This window comes from Trichomycterus rosablanca, chromosome 5, assembly GCF_030014385.1.
Source record: "Trichomycterus rosablanca isolate fTriRos1 chromosome 5, fTriRos1.hap1, whole genome shotgun sequence".
Taxonomy (NCBI): Eukaryota; Metazoa; Chordata; class Actinopteri; order Siluriformes; family Trichomycteridae; genus Trichomycterus; species Trichomycterus rosablanca.
The window spans coordinates 33,500,577-33,517,420 of NC_085992.1; the positions used below are offsets into that span (position 1 = coordinate 33,500,577).

Below are 16,844 nucleotides of genomic sequence, written 5' to 3' on the forward strand. Positions count from 1 at the left end.
CATATATATTTATAGGTTGCTGATGAAATGTTAATATGATACCACTGATTAAATGTGTGCTTTTTACAACAGAAAAAAAGCATTCATATTCCATTCCGGAGCAAATATAACCGAGTGACAAAGCGAGCACGCTATCTGCATGAAAATCCGTCCTGTTTACTGTGCAATATTTTACACCGCTACCTTCAACAAGCAGACTACAGCATTATAGAGGAGGCTACTATGGTAAGAGTGTATGCATGCACATTATAAACATGTGTATATGTGGTGGATTTAGTTGTAATACTTTTAATTTGCATTTATTTATTTAGCAGATGCTTTTATTCAAAGTGACATACACTTATCACAAGGGCCCTACTAAATTCACAGGAAAATGTGGTTTATTTCCATGGACCTTGTTTTTCAAAAATCACAGATTTCACAGATTTTACAGATTTTTACAGAAAAGCGCCAGATTTCACGGTAGTCATTAAATAACACTCATACATTGAATGATAGAGTAAATGGTAGCTACAAAACACAGCACAGCCTACCTTAATAGTTGAATGTAAACCTAGAACGTTCGACGTTCGTAGACGAAGACTGTGTCCAAGAAAATACTGTGTCCAAAAAGTTGGTTGGGAGTTTTCCAAACTCAGCACCTTGGACATTTTGGCCAACTGATTGCTAACTCAATTGCCACAGGATTGCTTGTACCGCCTCATAGTGCAAATTAACCAGTAAACATGAGACACTTCAATGAAAAATGTAAAATCACTAAACACAAACTTTAAATTTAGAATTTCACAGCAAATTGCATATTAAACAGGAAAACAGTCCGTGGCACGATTTTTACGGAGGTGAATTAGATAGAGCCTTACATATCACTGAGTACAGTTCAAGCAGTTAAGGGTTAAGGGCCTTCTCAGTTTAGAAGTATCTCCCTCGGAGTATCTTCTAAACTCAGCCCCATTACATTTACATTTGTGGCATTTAACAGAAGCTTTTATCCAAAATGACTTACAGTTATCACTGATTACAATTTGAGGGTTAAGTGCCTTGCTCAGGGTTCAACAGTGTCACCTTGGTTGGTGATGATGGGGCTTGAACCAGCAACCTTTTGATTACTAGTCCAGTACCCTAATCGCTTTGTTACCGCAATCTGTGCAAAACAGTGTAAACAGACCTCACTTTGTGCATGGCAACACAAGCATGCTAACAGCACCTTTTTTAGACTTCGAATGTTTGTAAGCTCACAGTTCTTGAGAATGCCACTGTTTTAGCGTTATCATGTTCTTTAATGAATTTAGGCCCAGTCCAAACCATGAAAAACATCCCCAAGCCAATATCCTTCCAAAAACTATGGTAACCAACACTAGCATTCTCTTTGCTTCTGTCAAACCCAGATTTATCTGTTAGCTCTTCAGATAATAACCAAACTGGAACACACATTACTTGTTGGCTAAATAAGGCTTTTTGTGCTTTTTTGTGGTTGTTTTTGCCGTGCTAGTATGTAATTATATTTTATTTTACGAATGTATCTTTATTTCTCTATCTTGTCATCAGAATGATGGCCTGCCTGCTCTGGTCACACTGAAAAAAGGCCTGGTCGCACTTGCACGCCAGTGGATGATGTTCATTGTCGTTACTCAGGCATTTAAGGGAGTAGGTTTGCTACAGCCTAATCAGCTGCCAAAACCCAAAGAGCCAGTTGAGAACGATCCTGACCCTGCTCAGGGTGTGGACAGTGGAGGTGCCATTCAGAGCGACACCAGTGCCGATGGAGCAGAGTTTGAGTATGATGCAGGTAATATACTCTACATACCTATACAAAAGAACACTACAAACACTTTACAGCTTATAATGCACATAGTACTTGACTTATCCAATCTTGTCTTTGCACTTGTGTTTTGTGAGTTTAGGCACAGTCAGTGAACACACAATGCTTTTGGAGGGTGTGTGTAGCCGACCGGCCCCCACTGGAAACTCTGCCCCTGTGAGTGGTGTTGAGATCATGAGGAAACTCTCTAAGTCACACACACACAACGAGTCGGGTCTCAGGATCAGGGTACGTACACCTGTCTGCTAGTTTGTTTTTTTTTTCTTTGCATTTTCTTTGGATATTTGTGTAACTGTAAATCTGCTGCTGCTTTCAGGGTTCCCATCCGTACCAGTCTCTGAGCTATACAAGTGGAGACACCGCAGCTGATTCGCCAGCTCATGTGAGTCGGACAGGGCTACAGTCTAACAACAGCCCACGAAAGGAGTCGTTGCTGAGCTACCTGACAGGAAGCTTCCCCAGTTTACATAATCTTCTGGAAGCTACCCCTTCTCGCAATAGTGAACAAGTGGCAGCCAAAAGCAGCTCTCTAACTCGCACAGGTATGTGTCTGTGTTTAAAGATATGCATGTATACTAACATTTTAAAACAGAGATCTTGTCTCTATATATACAGTATATACGTATATATTTAGATATAACTGTTTATATCTAACTGTTTCTTTAACTGTTTCTTAAAACATTGTTTTGCCCACTTTACTCTCACTAAGTTTTTCTTATTACACAACAGCTACCAACTTGGAAGGGTGAGGGCTAACATGTGCTTTGCCTCAAATGAGCAGTCTGTAGACTGACAGACTGAATAGACAGACACACACAAACACTTTGTTTCCTATGGAAATTCAGGTGCAACAGTTTAAAAACATCAGTGACAATATGAACTCACAATAAATACATATATACTCAAAATATATACATATATACACTTCACATATTTACACAGCCCAGTCCCTTATTTCAGAATTACATTTTCAAAAATGCAGTAATTTTAATGCAGTACCAAAAAATGTGCCCTTTATGACACAGTCTAGTATGTTTAAATACATATTAATGTTCTATTATGGCTTACTTAGGTAATAGCCTGGGAACAGACATGCTGACCGAGCATCCTCTCTTGTCTGAGCCGCCTTCAGTCAGCTTCTACAACTGGATGTCCAACGCTGTAGGAAATCGCACAGGGGGCAAAGTCCAGGAGTCTCCCCTCAACCGCTCTCAGCACAACAGCCTGCAGACTGGGGGTGTGTATTCATGTGCTGCAGTTGGAATTTAATTTGAAGTGCGAATTTCTGTGCGTGCACATGCATGTACAATTATAAGTGATATGTTGTCGCTTCTAGGCATGCTTCCAACCATCCCTTCAGCATCAGACTTTAACACAGTTTTGTCAAGTGATCAAAACACCATGGACACACACTCTCAGCACACCCACTCCCAACAAAGCAACAGCCAAGATGACCTGCTTGAGCAGGACGAGATCAACCTCTGCCCTGCTGCTGTTCAGCTGGCTGATGCACAGGTACAGTGCATGCTGAAGCTTTCGTCCTTTCAATTTTCAGACCTCATGCACACTGCGTTAAAATGTTGCTCAGTTAGGTAGCAATTAGGCTCAAGTGTACAAGTAATCCCCACAGGTACATTGACTCTCCAGAGTAGAAATGAAAAGGTTTAAGCTTCATCATTTGATCAAGGTACAACCTTATAACACTGTTTCCACACACATGTTTAATTCAGAAGAACAACTGATTTAAGACTTTAGCTAATCGCACCAATATTTTACTTAAATGTTGTAATTAATTCAGGATATGAAGTGATCAGAGCAATTGTTCAGCTTAAAATTAGATCAAGGAATGCAGTTGCCAGTGCTTGTAACGTAGTGTGTATGAGTTTTTTTGGACTGTGTACAGAAAGACTACAATTCCTCAGAAAACACTCAAGCTCTTTTTGTGCTATAATGACTAAACTTCTCTGCTTGTGTTCCGTAGGTGGTGTTTAAACCTCTGCTCAGTCACACTGGGATCCAATCTCAGGATTCTCCTCCACTCAGCTATAAGATGTATTTTGGGGAGCATCTGTCATTTAGCGGTACACTGGAGTGCTTGAGGGCAGACATTGTGGACTCGGACACCAGCAAATACAGGAAGAGCAAAAAAGCTCGCAGGTAGACATGCAGTTTTGGCTTGTCTGTAGTACTTAGTCATTTTACCACTGGGTGCCTTTTCAAACAGTATCAGTGGATGCAATTGCCAATGCTTTGTCTGTAGAGTTCTGATCATTTGTGGTTGAACTGGAATTATTAAAAGGTTTGCATTGCTGAATTGGTAAAAGAAAATGACTAAACATTAACTTACATGAGCTTGGCTCATATAATTATCTAGTTGCATCAATATGTTGCAAGACAGCATTTTTTTATCTACCCTGTTTTCTGGGGCGGCCCGGTGGCTAAGTGGGTAGCACTGTCGCCTCACGGCAAGAAGGTCCTGGGTTCGATTCCTAGGTGGGTCCTTTCTGTGTGGAGTTTGCATGTCCTCCTCGTGTCTGCGTGGGTTTCCTCCGGGTGCTTTGGTTTCCTCCCACAGTCCAAAGACATGCGAGTGAGGTGAATTGGAGATACTAAATTGTCCAAGACTGTTGAATCTTGTGTAATGAGTAACTACCGTTCCTGTCATGAATGTAACCACAGTGTAAAATATGACGTTAAAATCCTAATAAACAAACATCCTCTGGTGGAAACAAACTTAAGTATGGCATTTTCTGCACATTTATTGCACAATAGCTAAAAAAAGAATAACTATATAGTTTGCACATGCCACATTTTGTTTGGTTTTTGCAGTTTAGTAAATAAATAGTAATTGTCTATAAGAATGTGCACAATTAAAGCATACCAACTCAACAAAACATGGAGGTGTCTGCCACTTACTTAATTGCTGCACTGCCCTGAGCTTGCCACTGTACTCAGAGTTAAATTTGATTGAACTTTGGCCCAGTTTGCTGCTGACCTTTTCATAACGCTGTCAGAAAGACAAATTGTTTGTGTGATGTAGTCGGAAATAAAGCACAGACATGACAGAGAGAAACTGATTCTCACTGTTTCACAAAACCTTGAACTGTTGTGTTCAACATGACATTGTGAGAAAAATACCACATGGCAAATAGTAAACTGTGAAACAAGGAGACCATATTTGTTTGTGTGTGTGTTACAGACAGGGCACAGTGAATCTGCCGCCACTGGAGTTTAAGCCAGCATTGATGATTGAGACGTTTAGTGTGAATGCAGTGGTGCTGGAGAAGTGTATGTCGTCGACATGGGCCTCGTCAGCTAGCGCACTCTCCTTCCACGAGCTGAGCCGTCGCCCACAGGTCAGCGTCCACTGCCACTTCACCCTGGCCTGTCAGGCTATCCGGCAGCACGTGGACATGGCCCTAGTGCGGCTTATCCATCAGTTCAGCACCATGATTGATGACATCAAGGCCACACAGACAGACATCAAGCTGAGCCGCTACACTGCAGGTTCAGCCTCCCCCACGCCCGCCTTTAAGGCACGACCACACGGGACCATACGCTCCTCGGACTTTAGTCGCAGCTCCCGGGGGAGCCTGAATGGCGCCACCCGCATCAGCACACAAAAGAGCAAAAGGGCAGCTGCAGGGCCTGGCACAGACACGCTGACCAGAAACAGAGAGCCACGTGTCAGGACTTCGCTGGCCAAGTCGGAAAGGCGCACATCCAGAGTGTCACGCAAGGGCTCACGTGATGCTGCTGATCACATGACTATCCAGATGGACGACTCAGATTCCATCACAGTCTCGGAGCAGAGCGAACCTTCGGCAGAGTGTTGGCAGAACATGTACAAACTGCTCAACTTCTACTCGCTGATATCCGACCCCACAGGGATCCTAGAGAAGAGCCAGGAAAATGTCCCCTCAGGTGGGCATGTCTGTTTTTAGGATGTTCTCATTTTTTAAGTGTATATATTTTTTTCTATGATATTACTTTTAGTATTTAAGTATACAGTGGACATTTGATTTAGACCCTTTTTTCTGAAATAAACATAGAGTGAAATAAGGTGGTGCAGTGGTCTAACATGCTAGCACACCAGTGTGGCAAGTTTGAATCTCAGCAAAGCCATCAACCTGGGTGGGCATCCCAACAAACACAGTTGGTCATGTTTGAGGGAGGGAGGGAGGGTCATCCTACTGTCCCTGCTATGCGATCTCCAAGACTGGTCTGGGGGCCTGCACAAGTAAAGTGTGGGGGGGGTCACATTGCCTCTCCATACACAATAAAGTTCTGTGTGGGAACTCATCAGTGGTGGGTGATAAGAGGCGGTGGCAGATTGGATACGTGTTAGATGGGCATGTGGTGATCTGGCTCTCTTTGATCAGATTGGGGGTTGTGTAAGCGACATTGGAGTCACAATTCTGAATTGTAAATGACTAGATTGGGATATAACGAAAGAAAATCCATAACGAATATTTAAATGTTTAATTTCTAAACAACAAGGAGTTGTAGGCTAGTGGTTAAGGTACTGGAGTAGTAATCCAAAGGTCGCTGGTTCAAGCCAGGTTGAGCAAGGCCCTTAACCCTCAATTGCTTAGACAGTATACTGTCCCAGTACTGTAAGTCGCTTTGGATAAAAGCGTCTGCTAAATACTGAAAATGTAAAATGTAAACAAGGTGTGTCTGCTGTCTTTCCTTCCTTTATTTTGTATTCACCAGGGTATGGTGCTGCGTGGTTAGGGTTTAAGAAATTCAGCTAAACACCTTAAGTTTCATTCTTACTTTTTATTAATTAATTAATTTAATATTAATTAATGTATGTCTTGTTACTTCTGAGGGCAGTCCTGTTTGAAACTACAGCCAGCCAACATTATAGCCTATATCAGGCTAAGTACATTATGTATATTTTATATAACTGATGTCATACACATGTTATCCATGGTTGGCTGGAACACTTGGAACTGATCATTATTTTTGTGATTGGTCATTTTGATGACCCACTAAGTCTATTCCTAGAGTATTGTAAATATACAAGATACAAGTGTGGGTTCTGCACTGTGTCAGTGTTTGTGGTGAGTAAATTGGTTGTTTCAAATTGCCCATAGGTATAAGTGGGTGAGTAAAAGAATAAGCTGTAGTCCTGTGATAGATTTGCTAGCCTATACATGGTGTATTTTTTTTTTCTTGCACTCAGTGTTCCCAGGCTTTGGACACACAGCAGAAATTAATGAAAAAATAATGCCTAGTCAAGACTTCTAAAGAATGTGATATACGTATATGCTAATAATCAGGAGACCAATTTAGTGAAATAGCCAGTTGTAACTGCTAAACAGAACATGACTTTATTTTCTTTACATCCATTTTACAGATGGTGGAAGAAGCCCTGCGGAGCCTCCGTGTCGGTTGACGTTTGAGTCTGAGACAGAGTCGCCACCGAATAGGCAGGGTCGTAGACGGAGCTTGGTGAGTTCAGAGCCTCAACATGTGACTCTGATAGTGTTTGGTGTAGGTATGGTAAACCGTACACACCTGGAGGCAGATATTGGAGGCCTGACTATGGAGGCTGAATTAAAGAAAATCCACGGCAGCTTTACGCTGAAAGAGAAAATGAAAGGTAGTGTGATACTTCTTATTGACTGTAAATACTTGCAATATTTATTTATAGACTGTACATCTGTTATAATAGACTCATTATGTTGTAGATATTCTTCATCAGAAGATGACAGAGACATGTGCATCAGCCCATATTGGTGGTGTGAACATTGTGCTGTTGGAGGGCATTACACCAGACATCCAGTCAGTATACCTTTACAGATACCTTTTCCATCCAATCCTACAATTATTATATAACAGTGGAATTGTTTACATGCATAATTTATTCTCTTTTACCCTTCTTCATCTCTATATGCACTTCTAACTCCTTACACCCTTTTTCTACCACTGCAGCTATTAATTATGCTTTAATTATGATTAATAATTTATTTGCTGTAATGCAAAGATTTAATGCTGCATCTTTAGTCATTGTACCTGTTTTATTTATTTTCCAGCTTACAGAGTTATCTTGGGTGCATTTGGGTTATTCTAAAATTATTTATTTCTCTCTTTTTTGCTTTTTATTCTCTGTTATGTTCTGTTCTTTCTATTATTTTCCCTGCCTTTCTGGTTGGCAGACTGGAGGATTTCCCAACCTCCCCTACCAGCACAGCCAAGCAAGAGTTTCTGTAGGTTAATGTTTTCTCTACACCCGTCTATCACATTAATGTACCCCCTGTAATGTAACCCTTCATAACAATTCTCATGACTTCATGTCATCAGTTTCATATGCTTTTTTTATGTCCAGTTCTCTAATAATAATTCCCTTACACATCATATAAGGATTGTTTGTTGCTTTTGACCTTGTGTGTCCCTAATTCTACTAAAAAAATCACCCTGGTGTTCGTCGACGTATTCTGCTTTGTCTGTGATCTGTCCATGTGTAGTGCTTGGGTTTGTAACTTTGTGTATATACACCTGTAAGGAGTAATGCTAGTCGTGCTGCCCAGTTTTTATGACAATTATTTGCACATGCAATTTTTCATTGTAACATAATGCATTGAAAATGGGTCTCTTTTGCCATGCTAGGAAAGAAAACTCAACCTACCCTGAGATTAAACTTGTCCAAGTGGTTGTCCTGATCACTGGCTGATCACATGTGCAAAGGAAAATGAGGAGATATCTATGGTCATATTAAACTAAGACTGAGTTGTTTGGGCACAGTAATTAGTTTGGAGGTGAAAAGATAAAGCTATAAAACCCAGCAACGTCGTCAGGCATGGTAGTAGTACAATTTGGAGCACAGTAGTAGTAGAATTTGAAATTGTTTTGCTACCGGTGGAACTGGTTCATTTCAGAAAGTGGACAGTATGACGTATTCTGGATGTTATGTTATGCATTGGGATGATGTCCCCAAAATGGTTTTAGGATGACTGAATCAGGCAAAAAATGAAGTCCTATAAACCATGTATATAAGGGTGCATTCAGGGTATAAACCCTGCTATGTAAGTGTTATATAAATTGTTACAACCATACCATTTAGCCCTCAAAGCCCTTCATCCGGATCCTCAACTTTTCACGTCCACTGCACAGAGATTGACTACGTTAAATAGCCTAATGGAAGTGCTAATATTTTCTTTATTGTGGTTATTCATTCTGTAAAAATGACTAATACAGCTGGCCTGTTTAAAAGCATATTAAAAAATAGAGTATTAAGCTACATCTTGATATCCAAATCCCTGATGTGTCTTCAAGAAAAAAAGCAATGTTTATGCAGACCTTTTAACGAGAAGGTTAAATGAAAAGTAGGGAACCTTAAAACTTTGATAGTAGGTATAATATTTTAAATTGTTTTTTGTCAATTTACATTTTAGGGATTTAGCAGACACTTTTATGCAGTCTAAGCAATTGAGGGTTAGGGGCCTTGCTCAGGGGCCCAACAGTGGCAACAGTGGTGAGGTTTGAACCAGCGACTTTCTGCTTACTGGTCCAGTACCCTAACAGCTAGGGTACAACTGCTCTAAAACTGCGCTTTACATGACCACATTGTTTAGGTAGGTTATTTAGGGCAGCACACCATATGATTTGTTATGCAAAAGCAGTCCCCGCTATTTATCATCATCCTCCCGGACTCTTGTGTCAGAATAATTGCCAGTTTGCAAAGCAAGGCAGTCCTCCTTTTGATTTAATGATTTAATGTATTTAATTTTAATCACATAAGCTGTTAGTTCATTTAATAGATAGATTTTGTTGCAGCAGCCTTGACAGGGTGCTTAAATCTTTTAAGACGTAATGAAACTAAAGAGGGTTCTGTGTTTTTTGGTCAGGTTTTTTTATGTTTCCTCATTATATTCTAAAAGCTGACAGTAAAATACCTGTTCATGAGGAACCAATTATGACCATCTTGGGCTCTGTAAAAATCAAATTAAAAAAAATGCAACCAGCCAGCACATTTTTAGTTTAAGACAATCACTTTCTTACAAATCACCAGTGTTCTCCTTAACACTTTCAGAAAAAATGATTATGCTGTACATATAAATGACTTTTGTGAGATCAGACAGTTGAGAACTATTGGCATTTGGATGTATTTTTTACCAGGGGGTCGGGTGGCAAGGGTTCTCTGAACCATTTGCAGTTCTAGCACATTTTGTGCTTAGCAGTTGTGCTAATTAAAGTAAATGGTTCACATGGTGTGCAAATGACTCATTTCCATCCTGTATTCGAAAGACCACCGTGGTCTCATCTCACTTTTTTGTGTCCACTTGTATGGGTCCATGCTGGCAAACAGTGCTAACTGACTGCTACAGGTCATAAGTCATCAGCCCATCAAGATATATGGGGGATGTTTTCAGACGTGTATACCTTAAATTTGTGAGTGTATCTTTGGTTGTGTGTTAATCGTGAATTTTGCCTTGTGTGTTCTGTGTTTTAGGACTGTGGTGAAGTGTAACATTGCTAAGTCTCAGGCTCTGTACAGTGCTCAGCGTGGACTCAAGACTAATAATGCTGCAGTGTTTAAAGTGGGTGCCATTATGATCAACATCCCACAACACCCTGCAACACTGCATAGCATGATGGTCCGCAGCTCCCATCAGCTATCTAAACAGATTTCGGACCTTATCCGCCAGCCATCCAACCCGTGAGTCAAACGCAAACCTTAAATATTCTCTCTACACTGTCTACTCACTGCCTTTCTTACATTTTTGGTCAGCGACTTTAATCCTAACCCTAACCACAACCATAGACCAACCTGTGGGATTGTTTTAGTTTAGTAATGTAAGGAACTTAATGTTTCAAACAATTTTAGCAAACCACTTTGTCATCTCTAACTGCTGATTGCTTGCCTGATCTTATGCATTTCTCAGTTTTTAAACTTGTATTTTCTATTTGTACTTATAAATAAAAGGCTGTAAGAGCTATTATCATTTCAATCATTTTGCAATATTCAGGGAGAATTACTTACCCTTTTATCAAAACGAATCCTTTCATTTGATTGTTTTTACAAATGCTTTATTCTGGTCAGAGTTGCCCTGGTTCTGGCTATCCCAGAATCATTGGGCGCAATGCAGTAACACACCCCAGACAGTACACTAATCCATTCTGGGGCTGATCATGTCTATATGTAGACACCCCCCAACTGATAGCACTCCTGGTGATTCAAACCTTGGATCCCAGTGGTAGTGTAATTTACCGCTGTGCCACCTGAGCACCTAAAATAAATCCTATGAGCACAATACTGATTTTACACAGATCCTAATCTCCTCTTAATTGCCCACATGTGTAAAAAGGGCTTCTATACAAACATGATTGGCGGCACAGTGGGTAGCACTGTCACCTCATAGCAAGAAGGTCCTGGGTTTGATTCCAAGGTGGAGCGGTCCGGGGTCCTTTCTTTGTGGAGTTTGCATGTTCTCCCCGTGTCTTTGTGGGTTTCCTCTGGTAGCTCTGGTCTCCTCCCACAGTCCAAAGACATGCAAGTTTGGTGAATTGGAGATACCAAATTGTCCATGACTGTTTGACATTTAAACCTTGAACCTATGAATCATGTGTAACCAGTAACTACCTGTCCTGTCATTAATGTAACCAAAGTGTGTAAAACATGACGTTAAAATCCTAATAAATAAATACAAACGTGATTGGCTATATCTGAGCAAGAGGTTGGCCAAAGCCCTGCGATGGATCTTGCCTTGCACCCAGTGTTTCACAGTGAAACTGACCTACTGTGACCCTGACCAGGATAAAGGGGTTAATAAAATTGAAATATATTGTATTGTTAATACTAATTTAGATTTGTTTATTTTAGTCCACCCCCAAGCAGGGAAGAAACACCCACCCCACAGCCATCTGAAAAAGCCTCAAGTATCAACCAAACTCCAGTCGAGGCCAACGTGTTTCCACAGCTGCCTGAAGGACTGGAGAAGAAGCCCATCGTCCTAAAGTTTAGCGCTATGCTGGACGGGATCACTATTGGTGCAGCCTTGCTGCCCTCGCTCAAGGCAGAGTACAAAATGGGAAGAATGAAGAGCCATGGAATGACAGGTACTGAAAATTTCAGCATGATCCAAATATTTGAGTGTATTGAATTTGCCACACCTTTAGATTAGTTTAAGACTTTTTTTTAAATATTGAACATGTTGTACAGACATAACTATACACTGATGAGTCAAAACATTAGGGACACCTCCTAAAAATGAGCACGGCAATTCCTTTCTGGTAATAATTGGAAAAGTCATGCTAAGGGACCTGAGTAACTTTGACAAGTGCCAAATTCTTATGGCCAGACAACTGGGTTAAAGCGTATGGAACGGCAAAATCGTGCTCTCAGGTAGCCGTGGTGAGTACCCACCAAGGTCAGAGGCGGTATAGGCCACAAACCCACTGACTGGTTGTTGAGCAGTCAGGACTATAACCAACAGGGAAGCTACTGTTGCTTAAATTGCACATACTAATAATGGTGAAGTAGTGAAAGTGTCTCAACACACAGCATTGAATCATTCTGTGTATAGGGGTTTTGTGGTTGCAGGCCAGTCAAGGTGCTCATGCTAAATGCTGTCCAGCATCAAAAGCACATACGGTGGTTGAACAGACATCAAAATAGGACATCTCAGCAGTAGGTCATCATCTGATTTTATTTAAAATATGTGCACTGCTGGGCACATGTGCATAGTTTACCTACGAAAAAGATGGCACATGTGTGCACTATGGCAAAATTCACCTCACAATGTACAGAAGTCGAAAGACCTGCTGGTACTGTCCCGGTACGAGATATCACAGGACTCCATCAGATTTCTCTTAGAATCAATGTCTCTGCGGGTCAGAGCAGTTTTAAAAGCATAAAAGGGGGGTGGCCCAAATGTTTTGGCTCATCTGCATAAGTTTTAGTTATAGCACAAAAAAGTGTTAATGAATGCACTTATATTGTGTGTTGCTTTGCAGGTGCCCAGACAAGGTTTACATTTGAGCTACCCAGTCATAAGCTGTGTTTCCAGTCTAAACTGTCCCCAGTGGATGTGTCATCCGTTCCTCCCTCAGCCAGTTTGACCCTGCCGCCAGTTATTATGTCTGGAGAGTACATCATTCAAGAACACGAGGGTCACAGTGAAACGGGCTGGGCCCATGACGACATGCCCACCAAACAGGGCAACTATCTGCAGGGCAACTACCTGCGCTGTATTGCTGAGGTGAGTTAGTTTATCCAGAGAATAAATTCTTGCATATATGTCTGTGATGATGATTATAGTCCTTAATTGTATTAAAATGTCTAGTAATACGAGGTTCAGATCACCAGAACAGCCAAAATAGAGTGCATATAGACACCTAGAATTCCTGTTTTAAAGTTTAATATCCACTTTTTGAACTGTATTGCCCTTTTAAGATTTTATTTCATTCACAGTATAAATATAAATAAACTAAAAGTCAAGTAATTAAAAGTAGGCATTTAGGTGGTGCAGTGGTAGAACACACTAGCACACCAGAGCTGACGTCTCACACTTGCGAGTTCAAATCTTAGCTATGCTACCGTCGGACTGGGTGCCTATACGGGCAATGATTGGCTTGTCCAAAGGGTGGGATTGCCAGAGAGGATTCATCATAACTGCTGCTGTTACAACCTCTGCTGGCTGGTCGATGGCATCGTCACAGAGATAGGGGATAGTGAAGATTGGTACGTGACTCTCTGTGCACGTTAAGGATCTCCATATGAACCAACCTTAAGCAGGTGAATAAGAAGAGGTCGGCTGCAGCACATGAGTCCGAGGGGGCGTGTGTTGGTGCGGCCCTCCTTGGTCAGGAGAGGTGAAATACAATTGGGTAATTGGATACTACTAGTTTGGGAGGAAAATTGGGTGAAAATGCATTTAAAAAATCTGACTTTACATTTTTCAATCATACAAGAAATTTAAGTTAGACTTTGTCAGTGATTTCAATTTGCAGCAGTGACAAATCTTTAAGATTACAATGTATTGATTAAATGCATGCCTGATCCCTCAGGTTGGCTCATTCGAGCACAGCCTGACCACAGACCTGCTCAATCACCTGGTCTTCCTACAGAAGGTCTTCATGAAAGAGGTCAATGAGGTCATCCAGAAAGTCTCAGGTATGCAGTCAAAAGAATTTAGTGATGGACACTTTTATTATTACAAAAATATACCTTCCTAGATGTATGTACAATGTTTACACATATGTCTCTCTCTCTTGTGTTTGTGTAGGAGGCGAGCAGCCCATTCCCTTGTGGAATGAGCATGATCTGTCAACTGATGGAGACAAACCTAAAATCTTGCTATACTCCCTCAACCTCATGTTTAAGGTACCTTGAACCTGAATACAGCATTTTACGATGGGTTATTTCTATACAATGCAGATATTTTGACCGTAGATATTCGTCCATTACTCCAGCTAAGCATTCCTATGAATGTTTGATTGATAGTTACATCCACAAGAACTTTCACAATGCAGATAATGCCCCATTGAACCAAAGACAATGTTCATTTGTAACGACTTGTATAAAATCTGCAGAAACAGGCTCAAGAAGAGCAATGCCAGAGTTTTTTTTTTGCAGCCCTTGATGTTTAGGCACCGTTATTGGCAGCGGTGTTGTGCTTTAGCAAACATGTTAAATAAGCTGTCACTTTTTACTAAGGGACATCGAATGTTTTTGAAGTGATTTAAAACAAAAGAAATATTCACATATGCACAGTTCACACAGCAAACTGTCTAAGAGGAAATTAAAGGCAACTAATTAATTGCCTGTACCAATTAAACAAAAAAAGTATGAAGTTGACTTTTTTCACATTCATATCCACTGTCAACTGATAGCTGATAGGGCAGTGGTAGTTTAGTAGTAAAAGTACTGGAATAGTAATCAGATATTTGCTGGTTCATTACCTGCCACTGTTGGGCACTTAAGCAAGACATATAACCATAAATTGCTTGCATTGTATATGGGCACACTTGTAAGTCGCTTTGAATAAAAGCCTCTGCTAAACTCCATAAATGTAAATGTCATCTGTTTCATAATTTAGGGAGCTGTTTAATTTATCTAAATATACTTTATTTTGTCAGTGCACTAAATATAAAGTGTTTCTGTGTTATAAAATAAAGTAGTGTGCTTTATTTTTTTATTTTCATTGTGACTTAACATGATATATTCCTGTATTGCAGGGTATTCAGGTGACAGCCACCACTCCATCTATGAGAGCGGTGCGTTTTGAGACTGGTTTGATCGAACTGGAACTCTCCAACAGAATTCAGTGCCAGTCTACACCAACCGGAAGCAGCTACCTAAAGCTCTTTGGGAAATGTCAAGTAGATTTAAACCTAGCTCTAGGACAAATTGTAAAACACCAGGTAATATTTAACACCACTCTTGACCATATGCAGCTAATTAAATTGCAGAAATTGTTTATAAATTTTTTTTTATTGATTTGTGTTAGGTCTATGAGGAGGCTGGGTCGGATTTCCATCAGGTTGCATATTTCCGCACACGCATTGGCTTACGCAATGCTTTGCAAGAGGAGATTAGTGGCTGCTCTGACAAAGAAGCTGTTCTTATTACACTCAACAGGCCGATAGTATTTGCCCAGCCAGTGGCCTTTGACAGAGGTAGACCTTTTACTAGCAATATGAGGTGTTTTTTGTGTAATGGGATAAGCAGGGTTAGAGAGCATCACCATGGCTCTTAATGGACTTGTTATGGAGAAGCAGAAATATCAAGTGAAGCAGTGTGTTGGCTGTAAAAATCACACCATAATACAAATCCACTGTCCTACATAATCTCAACTCTGACAAAATTTACAACAATGTATTAAATCATGGATATGTGAGGTTGTAGGGTATAAAGTTGTTCGATTTGATAGCAAAACAGATGCTAAAATGTTATTCAAAGCCATTTACTGTGACAGTATACAATGCAATCAGTTAAAGGTTAAGGCCCTTGCACAGGTGCCCAACAGTGGCAACATGGTGGTGTCGGGGTTTGAACCAGCAACCTTTTAATCAGTAGTCCAGTACCTTAAACACTAAGCTACCACTGCCATTTTAGATTTTTGTACATTTAATCTATTAGTCTAGTTTAGTCTGCTGTTTGTGATTTGGGTTAAATCCCCTAACAGTTTACTTGATTGAAATGTATGCAGTTGTCATTTTAGTTGTTCTCTTAAAAATAAGATGATGTTCTTTATTCATAATGTTATTCTGCTATTTTTTGTTCATTTAATAGGTTCATCATTCACAGAAACAGCAACGTGTGTTGCTGAATCACATATTGACATATTTTGTTGTGTGTATTTTAGCCGTGCTGTTCTGGCTGAACTACAAGGCAGCATATGATAACTGGAAAGAGCAGCGGCTGGCATTGAACTCTGATATCCACATGGCCACTAAAGAAGTTGTGGACAAACTACCAGCGATCCAGCAGACCAGCGTGCAGGCCTTCAGCACTCTCTTTCTCCAGCTCACAGTCAATGACCTGGGCATCTGCCTACCTATCACCAGCGCATCACAGGTAAGCCACAGATCCATTAAGTTTTTTAACGTAATAGCTTTGCTTTAAGATTGACTAATGAGGTATTTAAGTAATGCTTTATTACTGTTTCTGTTGTCCTGTAGGCCAATCTCAATTTGGACTTTGATGCAGGCTCAGCATTGGTGCTGACCATAGAGAGTACTCTGATCACAGCTTGCTCTTCTGAGTCTCTGGTCAGTAAAGGTCACTTTAAGAACTTTTGTATCCGTTTTGCTGAGGGCTTTGAGACCTCCTGGGACGACTGGAAACCTGATCTTAGAGGAGACCTGGTTATGAATGCATGTAAGTAACAATGGAGCAGACAGTCAACAGTGATGTCAGTTTTTCTGTGAGGTTTTGCGATGGAAGAAAAATTAGGAACCCAAGCAGTGCTATTGGCCGGTTGGGCATCTACATACAAACATGATTGACTAAGTCTAAGTCTGGCCAAGACCACAAAATGGGTTGACATCCTAATGAAGTTAGGTTACTGCA

The 16,844-nt window shown here is 40.6% G+C and overlaps 1 protein-coding gene across 11 annotated transcripts in view; it reads left to right on the top strand.

Moving 5' to 3' along the window:
• kiaa1109 (KIAA1109 ortholog) overlaps positions 1-16,844 on the top strand; it is a 70,448-nt gene that overhangs the window by 28,402 nt on the left and 25,202 nt on the right. For 10 of the 11 annotated variants that reach the window (XM_062996037.1, XM_062996043.1, XM_062996042.1 and 7 more), the window contains exons 39-58: positions 73-225; positions 1,546-1,786; positions 1,902-2,047; positions 2,136-2,361; positions 2,892-3,056; positions 3,156-3,334; positions 3,801-3,976; positions 5,019-5,743; positions 7,185-7,430; positions 7,519-7,612; positions 7,987-8,037; positions 10,281-10,487; positions 11,652-11,887; positions 12,785-13,029; positions 13,838-13,943; positions 14,056-14,153; positions 15,008-15,193; positions 15,280-15,448; positions 16,138-16,349; positions 16,454-16,652. In XM_062996037.1, the coding sequence (XP_062852107.1) occupies positions 73-225; positions 1,546-1,786; positions 1,902-2,047; positions 2,136-2,361; positions 2,892-3,056; positions 3,156-3,334; positions 3,801-3,976; positions 5,019-5,743; positions 7,185-7,430; positions 7,519-7,612; positions 7,987-8,037; positions 10,281-10,487; positions 11,652-11,887; positions 12,785-13,029; positions 13,838-13,943; positions 14,056-14,153; positions 15,008-15,193; positions 15,280-15,448; positions 16,138-16,349; positions 16,454-16,652 (4,060 nt within the window). The remainder of the gene's footprint in view (positions 1-72; positions 226-1,545; positions 1,787-1,901; positions 2,048-2,135; positions 2,362-2,891; positions 3,057-3,155; positions 3,335-3,800; positions 3,977-5,018; positions 5,744-7,184; positions 7,431-7,518; positions 7,613-7,986; positions 8,038-10,280; positions 10,488-11,651; positions 11,888-12,784; positions 13,030-13,837; positions 13,944-14,055; positions 14,154-15,007; positions 15,194-15,279; positions 15,449-16,137; positions 16,350-16,453; positions 16,653-16,844) is intronic. The other variant, XM_062996041.1, reaches the window with a different exon arrangement.